An 18,200-nucleotide genomic window follows, 5' to 3' on the forward strand; every position below is an offset into this window, starting at 1 on the left:
TAAAGCACTAGAGACTCAGCAGACAGTGAACATCTTGCAGAATACCCTTAGTGAGATGGAATACTCTGCAAAGTGACATGTGATGGACTCTTTATCTTGTTCCTGATTCCTCTGCGATAGAAACTGTCATTACAGAATCTGAGTTCTGCCAAGCCTAATTATACACAATACAGCAAAGGAAATTTTCCAAATACTCTTGGAAATGTGTTCAGACAGTTTATTTGGCTAATTTGCTAAAAAACAAATTAGAACATCAATAAACAGGCTGTTAGGATATTAAGAATTTTTATAAAATTGAGAATTAGAACTTGCAAGAGAAAAAAATGAGAATGAAGAGGATACAGTTTTTCCTAACATTTGAAATTAGTCATGGAACACTGCAGTAGTCATCGTAAGACTATAAACAATAATTAAGATATACTAGCAAAAACATATAGCGGACTCACATTTAAATAATTGAATGGTAGTTTGCCTAAATCTTTTGTATACACATTTTTAAGGGGGGGCTGTCTACAATCTGGATGCTCAGCTCCTGACCTTTACATCATTGGCATATTTTGATTTCTTCCACAGGCAACAGTCAGGAATGCCAGCACAGAAATTTGTTTGGAGGTTTTCTCAGGCTTCAGATCCTCGTGCACTCATTGCCCTGTACTCAGAACTCAAGAATGGGAGTAAGCAATGATGAAAGAGATGGTTTGGCAGCTCTTGATGATAAGGACAGCCGCAGCACTGGGGTGTAGTTTGACAAGCATTTCTTAAATCAGACATGCTGGCTAAACTAGCCAGTGTTGCTGGTTCGTGTACTTAGTCATAAAAACCCCTTCCTCTCTCTTCTTTCGGCTGAGGTATTTTTAACCTGAACAATTCATTATGTGGCCTAATAAACAGTTGTCCTAGCCCAACTGAGAAGATTATACTGGAGTAAGGGTGGAGTTTTCGAAACCACTGTCAAAATAAGTGTTTACCAAATTCTGACTTTACAGACAAGTGCAGCCTTTAATGCATGCATAACAACGAGGCTACATCCTACCATGCAAAGACCATCCTTCACACTTAATGTTTGATCAGGTTAAACTTGCCATCAGCTGTGCAGCACAGATGGTTCATACTTCCAGAGGTGGACCTTCTTTCTGAGGAGCTTCCTATTCCTCACAAGTGTTAATGTTATCCTCACACCACCCGTGTGTGTTTGTGTTAGTTGAATATCATTGCCTTGTCTTTCAGCAATGCCAAAATGACCTAAGTGGGGAATGCAATATAACTACAAGGTTATTCTTCCCTTTCTTCTCTGGCTGTTTCATGACTCTGACACCTGTTTGTAATGAACAAACAGCCTCTAGCCCAGGACATGCACCTCTAAAAAGAGCAGGGAGTTTTAAATCCTCTCTAAGCTGAAGTTCCAGCAGCAATACTGTTCCTCTCATCCAGAAGGAGGACCCCTCCAGAACAGAATGGAAGAGAATGCGGCCATTTCTCACAACAGCACTACCTGGGGCACCCAAGGACAGGGTAGGAGGGATGTCAGACACACTAAGTATTTTCCACTGATCCATGAAAAATACAAATGTTGACCTCAGCCAGCTCTTTCCTAGCAGTGCGGGCTGTTTTGATTCTATTCAGAGAAACTAAGTCTATGGACTGTATTGGGATTGCCCGTACCTTTTTTTTTTTTAAAAAAAAAAAAAAGCTTTGGATTCTGCTTCAGGTTCCAAGTTTAAATATGTTAACACTTAATTAAACATATCCTTACTTTGTTCCTCTGCTCCTTAGGAGTTTATTCTGTTTCTCCTTAGAACTTAATCAGTGCTGATCTCTTCACAGAAGCTGGAGTTGAGTCTTTAGACATCTTTCACAACTTTATATTTTCATAGCCTTCAGATAACAGGAAGATACAAAGCAACTTGTCCCAAGAACTTATAAAGTTAGTCTAGTACCATATTTTGTCTGTAATGTTGGGAGTTATTTTTACACTAATGTAGCTAGTGTTTACATGAAAATGAAAGAATAGGGACTAAATCCTCAATATTCCAGTCCCATCTGTATATTTGACCACGTATCTTATACCACAGCTTTACAGGGATTTAAAGACTTAAATGTAAAGATTTATAGTTAGATTCTTCTGCCCCATCAAAAAAAGCAGTTCCACATGCAAAATTCTGTATCCATATTTTCCTCAGCACAGGGAAAATACCAACCAATTTTCACATCGGTATTTTCTGTTATTATTTTATGTCATTAATTAAATAGGCAGTAACACATGCGTTGTTTGCAATGCAAGAACCAGTTAATAAACATTTGAAAACTGTCATCTATAATCTAAAATAATTACATTGGTGATCTCAGGCTTAGAAGTGTTCTTACATACTATTGTTCAACCAGATACCACAGCTCAGTAACACTCCTCCCTTAGAAGTCATGAAGAGCACCTCTGCCTCCTCAGTGTTCAAACTAAAACAGGGAAAGTGTGAGACTTTATGGATTTTTGCTTGAAAATTGAGAAGTGTGGTTAAGACTATTAAGAATGTCAGATACTGGTTGTGCTTATTGGCTTAAGTTTATTTTTAATGTTAGCAGATCTGACTTGACTAAGTGATGTCTAATTATTTCAAGGCTAAATGTGGACTCTCATGTCTAATTTTCATAAAAAACCCAAAGCTGAATTCTTCTAACATTTAGTGGCACTTCTTGAATATAAGCCAAACAGCATAATCAATGATTTTTGATGGGACACATCATCCGGTTGTGGTGCATAACATTTGTGTGAAGTTCAAGGGTGCGTATAGTACTCCTCTCCCTTTTATTTTCTAACTGTCTTTGGCCAAGTGGGGCTTTTTTTTTTTTTTTTTTTTTCCCAGGGTCACGTGGCATGGCCCAGACCCACGACTGTGTAGCTACCAAAATACAGGAGCACACTTGCATCTTCAATCATGTGTGTTTCTGCAGTCCAGTTTATGCTGTGAAAAGTTATGAAATAATTAAACCAAGAAAATTCATATGATTTCCTCTAATACTTAACCTTTACAAATGCCAAATTTGGGAAAATCTAAAGCAGAAGCTATTTCCCAAGATTAAGGGTGTTTAGATCCATCAGTATGTACTTCTAGTCTGGTAGCCCCAGAGCAATTAGTGTTAATACATTGTAAAGATACTGACTTTTTGACAAAGACAAGGGCAGCTTTATGACTCAGCTCACTTAGACTGACACTCAAGGAGACCGAAGAGAGTAACATCTATCAGAGCTGTCATCGTTAGGCTGGGCCAAAGGCAATCCTTTTAACTGGAAACTATCACATTATCTATTAACTTATACCCAGCAGAGTACATTACAGCAAGATTTGGAGGAGAACCATTTCCCAAAAATCAGTTAGATCAAACTTTGCAAGATTAGTCAATAATAAATGAGTTCTAGCTAAACTAGTAAATACAGTATTCAAAACAATGCCTTCTTCTTTTCCTCTACATCAAATCAGCCTATTACTGAAATCCACTTATTAAAAAAGCTTACAGGAACAAAGAATAAAATTTGTGTCCTGTAGTATTCTGACTTTGATGGGAGGAGGAAATCTTTCATAACCAGAGCCAGAGGCATAGTAAAAGCTGAACTACTCCTACAACTCCTTTCTGAGGTGATCCCATTTTGTTATGACAAAACCAATTACATAAAGGATCACTGTTCTGGCAAATGCCAGTGTATCTCGGCTCTTTATGTGTGATAATTTTATTTCATTTTAATAAGCTGTATTTGCATAAGTGGAAAATATTTTCCCCCAGAATTTCTGTATGGAATTCTTTTAGTTTGTTCTGGAAGTCTCAGTCTGTACCATCTCAGGAAATGTCACTTTGGATAATGTAGGAGCCAGCAAGGGGAGATGCTCTGTTGGACCTCATAGTTACAAACAGGGAAAGTGAAGGTTGGGGGCAGTCTTGGCTGCAGAGACTATGAGATGGTCGAGTTCAGGATCCTGAAAGGAGGGAACCAGGCAAATGGCAGGATTGCCACCACTGATTTCAGGAGAGCATACCTGATGTCTTCAGGCATCAGCTTGGAAGAATCCCGTGGGAGACAGCCCTGGAGAAAAGAGGGGTCCAGGAGCTGGCTGATTTTCAAGAATCACCTTTTCCAAGCTCAGAAACAGTCCAGCTCCACATGCAGGAAATCAAGCAAAGGCAGGTGAAAGGCAACATGAAGGGCTTCTACAGGTCTATCAGCAGCAGAAGACAAGGGAAAATGTGGGCCCAGTGCTGAACGGGGCAGGCAGGAGATCCAGTGGCAAAGGACATGGAAGAGGCAGAGGTACTCAATGGCTTTTCTACCTCAGTCTTTACTGGAAAGACTGGCCTTTTGGGATGCCAGGCTCCTTAGACCCATGGGAAAGACTGGAGGAAGGAAGACTTACCTTCAGTGGAGGAGGATCAGGTTAGGGAACATTTAAACAAACTGGACATACACAAGTCTATGGGGCACAATGGTATGTGCCCATGAGGAGCTGTATGTGCTGAAGAAGCTGGCTGATGTCATTGTAAGGCCACTCTTGATAATCTTTGAAAGGTCATGGTGATTGGGGGAGGGTTCTGAGGACTGGAAGAAAGCAAATGTCACTCCTATCTTAAAGGCAAAAAAAGGAGATCTGAGGAACTATAGGCTGGTCAGTCCAGCCTCACCTCAATCCCTGGGAGGCTGACAGAGCAAATAATTCTGGAAAACATTTTCAAACATTAAGGACAAGAATGTGATTGGAAGTAGTCAGCATGGATTAACAAAGAGGAAATCATACCTGCCCAACCTGACAGCCTTCTACAAAGAGATGACTGGTTTGGTGGACAAGGGGAGAGCAGTGGATATTGTTGATCTTGATTTTAGCAAGGCTTTCAACGCTGTCTCCTGTAACATTCTCACTGATTAAGTACAAGCTAGATAAATGGACAGTGAAACTGAAAACTGGCTGAACTGCCCGCCTCAAAGGGTTGTGATCAGTGCCAGGAAGTCCGGCTGGAAGCCTGTTTCTAGTGATGTACGCTAAGGGTTCACACTGGGTCCAATACTATTTAACATCTTGATTAATTATCTGAACAATGGGACAGAGTGCTCCCTTGGCAAGTTTGCAAACAATGCAAACTTGTGAGGAGCAGCTGATCCACCAGAGGATCATACTGCCATTTAGAGGGACCTCCACAGGCTGGAGAAACAGGCTGACAGGAACCTCATGAAGTTCAACAAAAGCAAATGCAAAGTCCTGCACCTGGAGAGGAATAACCCCATGCACCAGTACAGGCTTGTGAGCCGACTGGCTGGAAAGCAGTTGCAGAAAAGGCTCTAGGAGGTCGTGGTGGACACCAAGTTGACTAGAGTGAGCAATGCGTCTTTGCAGCAATGAAGACGAACAGCCTCCTGCGTGGCATTAACAAGAGTATCCATCACCAACAGGTCAAGGAATGTGTTTTTCTCCTCTATTTAGCACTGGTGATGCCACACTTGGAGTGCTGTGTCCACCCCTGAGCTCCCAAGTCCAGCAAACTGAATAAGGGATTACAGCATTTGTCATACGAGGAGAGGCTGAGAGACCTGAGATTGTTTAGCTCAGAGGAAAGATGGCTTTTTCCTGCTGTCACCTCTGGGCAGTTGGGGGAAGTGCATGAAGCCCTGTTTTCTACAAGTCTCATCAAGCAGATGCCATGCAAATGAGGTATTGCTCTTGGAGCAATTTAAATGAACACAGCCATACCTTCTTTCCTAGGGATCGGATCTAAGTCTAGCTTATGAAACTGCTTCTTGGCAGGGTTTCTTTAGTTATCACATCAGCACCTGTGGAATGATGAAATATCTGTATGGATGTTTAGACTTCAGTCCATCTGCTGCTTCTGTACCAAGAACTTGTTTGCCTCCTGTGATTGATAAGGCTTTTGTAAGATAAAAGTGAAATGGACAATTGAAGACCAGGTGAGGGAATCCAAAACAGAACTGTGAGAACTCCTGTCTACTGCTGCTTGCTCATCATCCCAGGAGAACCCAAGAGCTTGATCATGAAAGAAGATCCAACTTTTTTTTTTTAATTAATATGAAAGCAATAAGCAGTCATCATACATACCTCTCGATCCTAGGGTCTCAGATACCTGTGGTTTCACTCTTCCTTTACAGCTCTTGGCCTTTCTGATTGGTAGTTTAGCCTTCAAACCATTGGTTTCCATTTCTTCCAAAATGTTGATGAAAATTTGTCCATTGAAGAAAGAATGAAAAGCTTTCCTGTAAAGGAGGAAAAAAAAAAAAAGCTAAACTAAACAAAAAAGTGCAGAACTACATTTGAGCAGAGCTCAGCTATTTGTGAAAGGATACGGAGAACTCTTTGCAGATATATGCATAGCACTGTGGACACTCAGTGTCGTGCAAAAGCCATTTATATTATGTTGAGGGAAACAGGATGACAGGGCCAAAATCCTAGCTGAAAGTTTGTGCTGGTCTGTGGAAGAGAGGTGCTGATGATATTCCTGGTAGAATGTGCTTGAAGTTCCTTGACTTATGGTCAGAAATTGGGCTCCAGAGACTTGGGGGCAGTGTGACTGAGAAGACAGAGGTGCCATCATGGCTGGTGGGAGGAAGCTGTTGCAGTTCTAGCTCTGCTGTACATTGCGCCTCACCACCTATGCTACATCTTACTTCCCTTCCTTACCTGTCTTTTATATACCTGCAGATGAGTTCTGAAGGGATGTCTGATACTGCACGGGTGTACTTTCTGCTCCTTCTACTTGCACTTCCCACTCCAGGACTATAAGCTTCTGTTTTGAAAAAAAATTCCTCCTCTGCTGCCAAACCCTCTTCCAAGAATCCTTGCTATTGGTGCTTGTTTGCTGGTCTTTCAGCTGTGCATACTTGTGTCTTTGAGTAGCTGGTTTTATTCACATGTGCTGGCACCTCTAAGCCAAGAAAATTGAATTTGCTGTTGTTCCCTCCTCAGCCAGGTTGGGGACCTGGTAATAGGAATGGCTAGCAGCTCTATGCTTCTCCACTGACATGATGACCAAGAGCTGGCAGCATGCCCAGGAAGAAAAAGAATAAAAGGGAAAATATCCCTACTGCCTGTTGGCATCAGAAATGATGGATGAGGAAGAAGCAAAGTGGGGTCTGCAAAATAGACTTGCTAATCTGGGAACCTAAGTGTCTGGGTTCTGGCATTTCTTGAAGATCCCTGTAAGGCAAAACTCCTCTGGGAAACTTGACTCCTAAAGATCTCCTCCTTCCGTACAACTTTTCCATTTGTCCTTCATTTTCTCCTAGTCCTCAGAAGAGGCAAATTATCCTCAAATGAAGAAGAATCTCAGAATCATCTCTAGTGAGTGTCATGTCCATGATCAGGGGCAGGACCTAGTCCATTTGTTGACATAGATTCCTTCATTGTTTTGATTCCCCAAAGGTCTATATTTCAGTCACGCTGCTCTGCCTCCCCTCCCCCCCATGATAGTTCCTTTCACACATAGTTTTCTCCCACAATCAAAGCAGATCTGGAGTTTTCAGTAGATTCAGATGTGATCAAACTCAGTGAATACACACAGGGAATCTCATTGTACTACTACCGCAACAATCTCTGCTGTGAATCTGGCTTGAGGCTGGATTTAGGAAGGTTCAAGTCTCCATCAACCTCTCATTATACCGTCAAACTTTTCTGGGTATGCAACAATTTAATGGATGGAGGCATTTTGCCATTTTATTGAAACAAATTAAAAATATAATCATGCAGCCAGACGGATGATGAAAAAGTGCACATGGATAATAACTGCAACCTGTTGTCTGTACGTACTGTTGGGGGAAGGGACAACTACGATTCAGTGCCCATACAGCTTATAAATTTTACACTAAGTAGCCACAGAAAAGACAGAGGGAGAGAGAGAATTCAAGGTGTAGGGACCAGAGATTTGTGGTTTCCACTCCTAGCTGAATTCAGTAAATGCAAACCAAAATCTTGTTTACCTTTTTTTAATCTGTCCTCAGAGATTTTACATTGCCAGCCACCCTGTGGCCCACTTCATGGTGACTCCTATATTTTCATGCACACTCTTATATACTCCTTAGATACTCTATGGCCTTATCATGAGGCCTCTACGGAAAGTGACAGATCTGGGTTTGCACCATTTCAGAATCAGGAGGAAAGTGCATTCAGGTGAGTTACAGAGGAATGCTTTAGCTACTGGGCTACTATGTAAAAGCTGATGACCACACCATGACTACCACCACTACCACTATGTTCTTGAATAAAAGTAAGTGCAACCGCTCACTGTGGGTGTATGGACAACCTCAGCTTTCCTAATGAATTACACCCCTGGGCAGACTTGGACTTGGGGTCACTTACTCTGTAGATCTCAAATGGCCTCAAGCAATATAGAGATGGCCATATACCAAGACGATACACAGCTTTTGAGCCTGTTTAGAAGAGCTCTGGACAGAAGACAGAGTGCCTATAACATTTCAGATACGTCACTGAATTAAATGAGTGTATATGGATTGTCTTCTTGCATGTGTACAACAGTCCAGGTTCCAGTTTTGTGTTATCTTGTATCTTCCCTTAAGTGCTCTGTACAATTAATGAATTAAGACCTAGAACTTTATTTTGAGATAGGTGAGAAACTCTACATACAGATTACTGTTGATTAAGAGAAGACATTGTGAGACTGCTCATGTTTACAGACATCAGTCACTGGCACAATCAGGACTACTACCCAGCATACTCATTCTGATCCATGACTCGCTGGATACCATTCCACTGTCAGTTTTATATCTACTTTTTATCAATTTTATATATATACAGTTTATTTTCTCCATGTTTGTACATTGTGCTTTTCCTTCAAAGGGGAATTTTATTCAAAGATTACAATATATTCAAAATCATATATGGTATTTGTTTCATGGTTAGAAATGGAATATTTATCATCTCTTACTTTATCTACATTTGTCTCTTTTTCTGCATTAGGTCTCAGAAGTTGTTGAAAGGCTTCCTGCAGCCTGAAATGACAGAGTGCCTCGTATAAAGGACACCCCTATTTTACACCTAAGGAATATTGCTTAATGGGTATTAATCTGAAGAAATATATTGTATAGTAAAGCTTTTGACAGACTACCAACCTTCTGAATACCCAGAGAGCATTCAATTTTTCTCTGATCAGAAGCACCTAATGTCACTGCATATGCTACAATGGAAACTCTAAGGCAAATACAAAGTTTTGGTATCTGTGTTACCTGTATGTATCCTATAGCATCCGGTATGGTATTTGCCACTCTTCTAGTTTCTTGCTGCTCATGTCTGAACATAAGAGCTCGTCCACTTGTTTCTAATTCACCTTTCCTTTCTATCTGGAATGCTCCTACAGAACTTTGTACTGAAAGGACTGGAGTGCAGCTGGACATGAAATTTTTTTCTCTTATTGGAAGCACACTGAAGACATCCATTGGGCAAAACATCACTCTTTTCTACCCAGACAGGCTTGGCTATTATCCTTACAAAAATGAAGTCACAGGAGAGGCATTCAATGGAGGACTCCCTCAACTCTCGCTGCTGGAGAATCATTTAAAAAAAGCCAAAGAGGACATCCAGTTCTATATTCCTTCGGATGAACAGTTTGGATTGGCTGTCATTGACTGGGAAAACTGGAGACCTGTGTGGATAAGGAACTGGGGATCAAAAGACATTTATAGACAGGAATCCATCGAACTGGTTCAGCAGAGAGACCTCAGTCTATCAGAAGCCGAAGCCAGGACTATAGCTAAAAAGGAATTTGAAGCTGCAGCAAAATCAATTATGTTGGAATCTTTAAAGCTGGGTATAGAAATGAAGCCAAACCGTCTGTGGGGATATTACCTTTATCCAGACTGCTATAACTATGATTACAAACAAAACCCACATAATTATACAGGAACCTGTTTAGATATTGAAATAGAAAGAAATAATGAGCTTAATTGGTTGTGGGAGAAAAGCACAGCACTTTATCCATCTGTCTATCTAGAGACAGCCTTAAGATCTTCCAGAAATGCCCAGCTCTTTGTTCGCAACAGAGTTCAAGAAGCCATTAGAATTTCATATGTCTCTAATTCTACTCATCCCCTTCCAGTTTTTGTATATACACGTCCAGTATTCACAGATGTCTATGAGGAATATCTCTCCCAGGTGAGTGGAGCTAGACCTTAAATATTTCAAATTTAAGTGGAAAGAAATTATCAGGTGACACTTATTTAGCAAATATGCTAACTTGTATCAGAAAAAAAAAGTGTGTAGATTTTGCATAAAAATTTAAATTAATCCATCAAAGAAATTTGATCAAGTGGAACACTAAGAGGTCTATTTTCAAACCTTCCTCATGATATTTATCAAATAGCCTTTTATTCTCCAAGTAGTCCTCACATGTAGCAAACTATTACAAAGCTAGAAAGCATATTTAGTACATTAAGTCAGAGGAAAGAAATGTGAGTAACCTCTTCCAAAGAGAATTAGTAAAACTGGGCTGGCCTAACGTCTGCTTTTTAGGTTATAAGAAAAAACAATAAAAGGGAGTCTTTCTTTTCCTTAAAAAAGGGTTTAACAGCGAGTAAGAAAATTCTGTCCTTAGTTGTACTCGAGTAGCTTTCTCAACGGTATTTCAGCATCTCATGGGTTAGTCAAGGTTAGGTCTGATTAAGGTCTAATCATCTTATTGCAGTTCTGGCTACACTTTTCCCTTCGCATTTTTATATACACCCACCCTATCAGAGATCCACCAATCTGGGGAATCTCTTCGTGGTCATCCAGGTCACAAGGAAGGGGAAGTTAGAGGTTGTGGTCCTGGTGATGGCATTGTGTCTGGTGTCCTCTCACATTCTGGATAGAGCATCACCAGGCATTGCCCCCAGCTCCATGGATACCTTCAGGGAGCAAGGGGTGCTGTCAGGGTCCCTGCTGGGTTCCTAGTTAATAATTTAAATCCTGTAATCCTCACATTCTTCCTTTTCATGTGTTGTGCCCCACAGTAAGTTGTTTTTTCCTTGTTCTTTTTCTACCCATAGTCCTCTCCTATCCCAGATGGGCTTTAAGATTTTGTTAGGCCTGGGCTAATAGCTGACCCTAAAAGGAGAACTGAACAGAAACAAATTTTCCAAATCAATCTCTGTAAAAGGCCAGAGCCATTCTCTGGAGAAAAGAGATTCCTGTTGGTGAAAGCTCTTTCTCTTGCTACTTTTCTGCTTCAGCACTTTCTGGTAACTGAAATTAAGTTTAAAAAAAAAAAAAAAAAAAAAAAAGCTGTGCTTTCCAGCCTCTGCTTCACGCAGCATTACTGAAACCAGTTACTACCAACTCTGAGCAGCCAGGAGGCAATGCAGCAAAATAAAACTTAAAATGGTTGGAGGAGTGTATGTCATATGCCTAACCACTGGGTCAGTTTTACAGCCTTGTTTTTCTAACCAGATGACATATATAAATTGGATATAGTTGGCAACATTTTCTGGCATCACCTGCGCAACCCAATCCCAGAATAAAATTGTGTAATTTAGAGCAGAATGTTTGCATCGTGTGTAATTGCTTACTGTCTTCAAAGTAGTTATTTTGGATATGTAATTTACTATATGCATTATACCTTTTGCCCTTATGTTATAGCTTACTTACATTAGTATGATTCTTTGCACATTTCCCCTCAGGACGACCTAGTAAATACCATCGGAGAATCTGCTGCACTGGGTGCTTCTGGAATTGTGATCTGGGGTGATATGAATTTAACACAAAATAAGGTATGCCAGATTAATTATTACATGACATTTTTAAAGAGCAATAAAGTGAAAAGGATATAAAGCATTATGATTACTTACATCATATCCTTCTACTTTTAAAATGATGACTCCATATTGTCAGCAGTCTTCTCTAGTCAAAACACAAGCACGTTTGAGGCTTATGAAGATTGTTATTGACTACACAGAATAAGAGTTCAATCTTTTGAAGCATCAGCGTTGGCTCTGAGTAACTGGACAAGCTATCATGATAACTGTAGGCAAGTTAGCAATTGTTTAGTTAATTTAAGGAAAGAATATCTGTATCTTCATTACATTCCAGTCATGAGGTACAGAAAAAATTACTTGTGCTTGCCCAGAACAATTTTTAAAGGACTCTTCTGCTTTTTAAAGTGGTGCACTTAGCAATAATATTTAAAGCACTAGGAGGAGTCAGTCTGTGAAATTTCAGCTCTAGCCTGTTCTGTGTGTTGTAAGTAGTACTTTGATTAATTTCATTGTAAGAAAGATCTGAGTCAGAAGAGGAAAAAAAAAAATCCAATTTGTTTTAGGAAGGTCAAATACATAGTCTGAGAAACATTGTTACAAGGATGTTCAAATAAATCTTTCGAACTAGGTCATTCATACCCAGGCAAGCTAAATATAATAAACTGCTGTATGGGAAGACTCTTCTGAAGTCTTCTAAGAGCAAAGAACTGAAACTCTTCAGCACTGCTGAGCCTCTTGTCACAGAAAGCATGGCCAAATAAATCTCTGCAGCTCTGTAAGGGTCAAATTCCCAAAAGCACCCCACTTTGACGTTTTTGTACATGCCTGCCTTTGAGAAAGGTTATCCGTTGCACCTGAAGCTTTTTTGCCCATTAACCCAATACCAGAACATAGATGAGCAACAACTTTTATTGCTTGAATTTTGAGATTCGTGTGAGCAAACAGAATTTTCCACAGCCCAGTCAGACTATGTATTTGTGCACTAATCGTGCCTTTTTTTTTTTTCACAGCTATCACAGTCAGTAGCCTTTCAGCAATGAAATATTACTGTGAGCCTCAATTCTGCAAGAATTGCATCAACCAAAATTTCTAGGCAGGGTTTTTACATATACCTAAAAGAAAAACAAAAAAACTACATATACCTCGGATTCACCGAAGTTATCTCCATGGGTGAAAATATTAGCTGTATCTATATGCGGCATTAGGCAAATGCCCTAAGGAGACATAGCGTCAGAAACAAAGAAAGAGTTCCCAAAGCCTCTGGTTATTAAACTGCGCCAAGCATACACAGAATATATGCCAACTTCATGATCAATTAGAATGATCAATTCTCTTAGCATACTTTCAATTTGACCATCCTCCCAAAATGCTTTCCATTCAAAAATGCCGTGAAAGCTCCCTACTCCTGCAGCCTAGCTATTCAGGTCAGGGGAAAATTGAAGAGCCTCACAGAGATGATTTGATAGAAAAATTATTTGTTCAGGCTGTAGAAGTGAGGGTTTTTTTTCCCAAGATCCCTTCAAACTATTCAAGACATAAAAAGGAACTTCGATCCGTGATGTAACTTCTTTAAATGCATCTGATTCAAAATGCTACATGAAATATACAGATAAAATGAAAGCTTAAAGTCATCTGCTTTCTGATATAAGTGCTTTTCATAACATCTCCAGCAACTACCCAACATAAATTTGCTGTGATCCTTGAACTATATAGCAACTTCTCAGATAAACTTGCTTCCAACAACCAGTTATAACTATTATCAAAACCTCAGGAGAAACATTCATAGATATCCACTACGGTACTGTTATTAGAATGACAGCATTTTAATGGTTTCCATACTAAACTATGCAGATATGATGTTCTTTTCACAGAACACCTGTAGAACTCTGGACAACTACCTTAGGAGGACTTTGACCCCATACCTCATCAATGTTACGATGGCAGCCAGAATCTGTAGCCAAGTGTTATGCCAAGACTCTGGTGCTTGTGCACGGAAAAAATGGAATTCCAGTGACTATCTTCACTTGAACCCTGAGAATATTGTCATTCAAATGACAAAGGATGGAAAATACACTCTACAAGGGCAACCAGCATTTCAGGATCTGCAAACATTCATAGAAAAATTTGATTGCCACTGCTATGCAGGGCACAGTTGTGAACCTAGAGCTGATATAAATGAAATCCATTACCTTCACGCTTGCATTTCAGAAGATATTTGCATTCAGATATCCTCAAATTCACTTTCTAATATAGAAGCCTCTGAAGAAAAGATCCTGTCTAACAGAACTGTATTTTCATTTACCTCTCAGAATAAGGTGACATTATCTACACATCCTGAAATAGAAGATTTCCAATCTACCTTTGGAAATAATATACTCAATATAACAACTGCAGAATATAACACTGTCACAGCTGCCACTAGATATGATTTAGAAGCAAATGATACTCGTACTTTCAGCTGTTCTTCATCCTACAAGATAAGGATGTTTAATCTGTTTTGTTTAAGTCTAATTTTGAGAACCTTAATATAAATGACCCACTAAAGTGAGAATATTCTTTTCCCTTGTTGTCTTTGAAATTCTAAAGGTTTTATTTACAAAGAAAAATCATTCCTGAAAGGCATATGGTCTTATCTGTATCAGGTAACCTTTTCTATTCCATAGGTGACACTTCAGCTTGAATGTATTTCTTTAGTTTAGTTCTATAAACTACTATTTGTGCCAAAGATATACTGGTCTGTATATACCGATTATACCAGATGAAAGGATAATCCAGAATAAGGAACATTTTTTTACAGTTTACATTTTTAACAGTTATATTTGAAAAAAAATATTGTTGATAATGCCATTTTGTATACTTCAAGTTAAGCCAGTTAAATACATCTCAACCTGGATTTCATCGAGTCTCAGCAGTCAACAGGTTTGATGCTCTATGCAGGAATTAATTTCATTCCATGAAAATTAGCTTTTAAAAATATTTGGCTTAACTTTAGAACTGTGGGACTTTGCAGCATAAATTTTATCTGATTAATGTAATGTTTCTTCACTTTTCACAGTATCTACAGGGACACTGTGGTTTTTCTTTTAATTAAATACATTCATAACTCTTCAAAAGGTTCTAACTTTAATGTAAATGTTGACTTCAAATATTACAGCTTCATTATTTAAAATTTGAGCTGTAGCGGTTTATCCTTCCTTCTTTCTTCTCTTCTTCTCCCAAGCCCTCCCCTTTATTTCAGATGCCCTCTCCTTGGCTTTCAGTTGTTTTGTCTGGCCAACACTCACAACTCATCTGATCTGCCTCTGCACTCCCTACTGGCACTGGTCACCAGTCCTAGTTTCTCTGTCCAGCCAGCCCTAGCAACTGGATAGGGCTGTCTGTGCCATTTGGACAAAAGCCTGTGAGCGTGGGACTTTATGCCTGACTATTTCCTGAACAGTCTCTTTGGTGGAAACCAGTTTGTTCCTTAGAAAACCCAGCAGTGGAGGCTGCAAGATGAGTGACACTGAGGACCTGGGACTCCCTTTCTTCACTTCCAGTGACAATGATCCCCAGTCTCAGCACCACCTTTTTGACCCAGTCTGCTGACAGAACTAAGACTATTTGCTTAATATTATTCCATGGCGAAAAGCAGTGTGAAAGTAGCCGAGATACCTCAGAAGAAAACTACTCCCAGTATCATATCAGGAGTCTAGTTATGATTTACGTATAGTCAGTTTAAGCATTTAGAAGCAATTAGTTGCAGTTTATTTGATAAAATAACCTTTTCAAATTATTATGTCAGATGCGTAATAGACAGCTGGACTTCTGATGGGTGAAGAGTAGCTGCTGGCATGGATACATTAAAAAAGTTTCCCTAGAGCTAGGCATGATCTGCATAAATAAATCACCACCTCCCACCGATACAACCTGCCTCACTAATGGAAATACTGGAGATTTCAATATAGTAGTCCTTTATTTACAAAAAGTTCATGCCTTAATCTAGCAAAAAATGCATATTATATCCATTGCCTTTGAATTTTCACATTGTCAGTTGTAACAGACGTGCAGAAAAATAGATGAAGCCTTTAGACTTAACATGGAGAAATAATGATTTATGGCTTTTGGACAGCAAGTTATCAAGAGGAAGTGACAGTTTCGTCATTGCAGTTATGGTGTTGAGTCCACAAGTCAAAGCTCTTTCTGCCATTAATGTTCCAAGTAGAATCATGAATAAAAAATATATATGTAGGAGACTCTCTGGAACAAAAGCAGCCAGCTGGTTTTGATCACCTCTGTAAAAACATGTTTTTTTCACTGCAGCTTTGATATTCGTTATTTGATCTTGGGTAAACAAAAGCCATGGTATCATAATTCCTGTACCTGAGGTCCCCCCCTTTCACACTGCAGTTGATAACTATCAAAGGGTTTCTAAAAACTGGAAACATCACTGGTAATGCCTTAGCATATGTTGTACATCTTATATGAAGTTTTATTTTTTCAGCAGAACGCTTTAACATGGCTAAAACTTTATGTTGGCACACACAGTTCTAGTTCAAAGGCTGCACTGCTTTGTTAAAGGTTTGGCAAAGCTTCCTGAGGTTAGGCTTTTTGTATCTAGTGCTCTGAAAGACACTGTACCTGTAGCACTTTGTGATAAGAGAGCTTGCAGGTTCACAAAATCTAGAAGTCTTGCCATAAATATTTTTGACTATCAGCCAAGTAATAACAAGCAGAGCATTTGTGATGGGGAAAGCGTGAAATCTGCAGAAAAGGAGGAATGAGAAGTTAAAATCACAGAAGAGTTGAGATAGAGCACCCAGGACCTCCCCGTGGATGCAGAAGTAGTAAACTGCAGAAGTGAAAGAGTGAAGCAGTGGGGAATGTGGACAGACCAGTCTCTTCCCATTCAACAGTTTTTATCTACCTGGCATTTAATACCGACAACCTTTCCCCAGGCCCACTGTAAAGATAAAGGAACACAGTAACTGGTATGTTAGATTAGACCTATCCATCTGATCCCATCTCTTTTTTCTTGAGAGCAGCCAGGACCAGAAAAGTAAAAGGAAGGTGAGAGGAAAGCAGACTATTGCAATAAACTGTCCACAGAAATGTGTCTTCCTAAGCCGCATGCACAAATAGCTATCTATCTTGTGCTCTGATGCACAATGCTATCCCAACCACCTTTCAAATGTCCATTTGGGATACTTATGTTACCTACACGTATCCGCAATTCATGCTTTAAATCCTACAAACTTCTTGCCATAGTGAGATTCAGGCCAGCTACGTGCTGTGTAAAATTACAGTATTTTCCAAATATATTATTTTGCTCTGTATTCTATTTGTCTTGCCTATATTCTATGCTAGAGTCACCACGGAGTCAGTGAGTGTCCATGGAGTAAGGAAGGAGAAAAGAAGGAAAAGGGGTGCTATGCCTTGCATTACTGGTGACTATCTTCTTATGTTCAAAGCCAAACTTGTATTCTCTTGAAGCGGACTCCAAAAAAAAAAAATCACCTTCCATTCACTGCATTTCCTGTAATCATTAGTTGTCTCTGTAGCCTTATAGTTTCAGTTTCTTACATTCTTGTATTTTTCAAAAGATTAAATACTAGAGGAACATTCATTTCACTTCTTTGATTTCCATTCATTATTTTGTACTTCTCCCTTCTAGGCAGAATTCAGGCTGGCAATACTTAGGGGCTGGGAAATGCTAAAATGGGTTTGATGAAATGGTCTAAATGAAAGTCGTTTACCTTGAATGCCCTCCTTCAACGTTTAGAAATTTTGCTAAAATTTTAATTGAAATTCTGCTTTCCTATCTGAAGAATCTGGATCTGTTTTATTGTGTTGCTTATTCTGGGACACCCAAAGATATTGGCACTTTTAAGAGAGATGCCTACTGGCACTTATAGAATCTGAACAGAAGTGAAATCATAGTCTAGTCCCTGCCTTACAGTTTCTTGCTTCTCTGTATTAAAAATAACATGGAGAGAGATTTTGAGAGGCAGGCCGATAAGACCACTTTGTAGACAGCCTAGGATGTGACTAGCACCCCAAGGAGTCCAGCAAAATTTGCTTTAATCCCTGCATCACACTGGGACACCCTGTTGTATATGTATCAGCAAAGAATTGTGTGGAAGATTTCAGACCTGTGCAATATGCACTAGACAACTCCCAGACACAGATTAGATTTGTACATGGACCTATCCATCACTTTTCAATACAAACAACAAGACAGCAAAGACAGTTACATAATTTTAAAACATATTCAGTTATGGCACATTGATGACCTTTTTAAGAAGACAACTAAATTCTGTCCTTGAAGCATACGCACTTAAAACTTACTTGAAAGGTTTTTCACAGTGTGCCAAAGCAAAACAGCCTGCAAAATTAGAGCCTGAGATTTCAAGACAGTCATGAGTTTCATTCCGAAGAATAACTTCGGTACAAAACAATGTTTATTGCATGGCTTAAAAAAAAAATTACTGCT

At 39.4% G+C, this 18,200-nt stretch overlaps 1 protein-coding gene across 1 annotated transcript; it reads left to right on the forward strand.

Annotated features, from left to right (window-relative positions):
- The first annotated feature begins 658 nt into the window (after positions 1-658).
- Positions 659-15,828, forward strand: SPAM1 (sperm adhesion molecule 1). The gene is made up of 4 exons (XM_050915306.1): positions 659-674; positions 8,961-10,151; positions 11,654-11,743; positions 13,600-15,828. Exons 2-4 carry the CDS (start codon positions 9,183-9,185, stop codon positions 14,257-14,259), a joined length of 1,719 nt encoding a protein of 572 aa, XP_050771263.1. The 5' UTR covers positions 659-674; positions 8,961-9,182; the 3' UTR covers positions 14,260-15,828.
- The last annotated feature ends 2,372 nt before the right edge of the window (positions 15,829-18,200 follow it).

The sequence above is a fragment of the Gymnogyps californianus genome, chromosome 1, assembly GCF_018139145.2.
Source record: "Gymnogyps californianus isolate 813 chromosome 1, ASM1813914v2, whole genome shotgun sequence".
NCBI classification, from domain to species: Eukaryota; Metazoa; Chordata; class Aves; order Accipitriformes; family Cathartidae; genus Gymnogyps; species Gymnogyps californianus.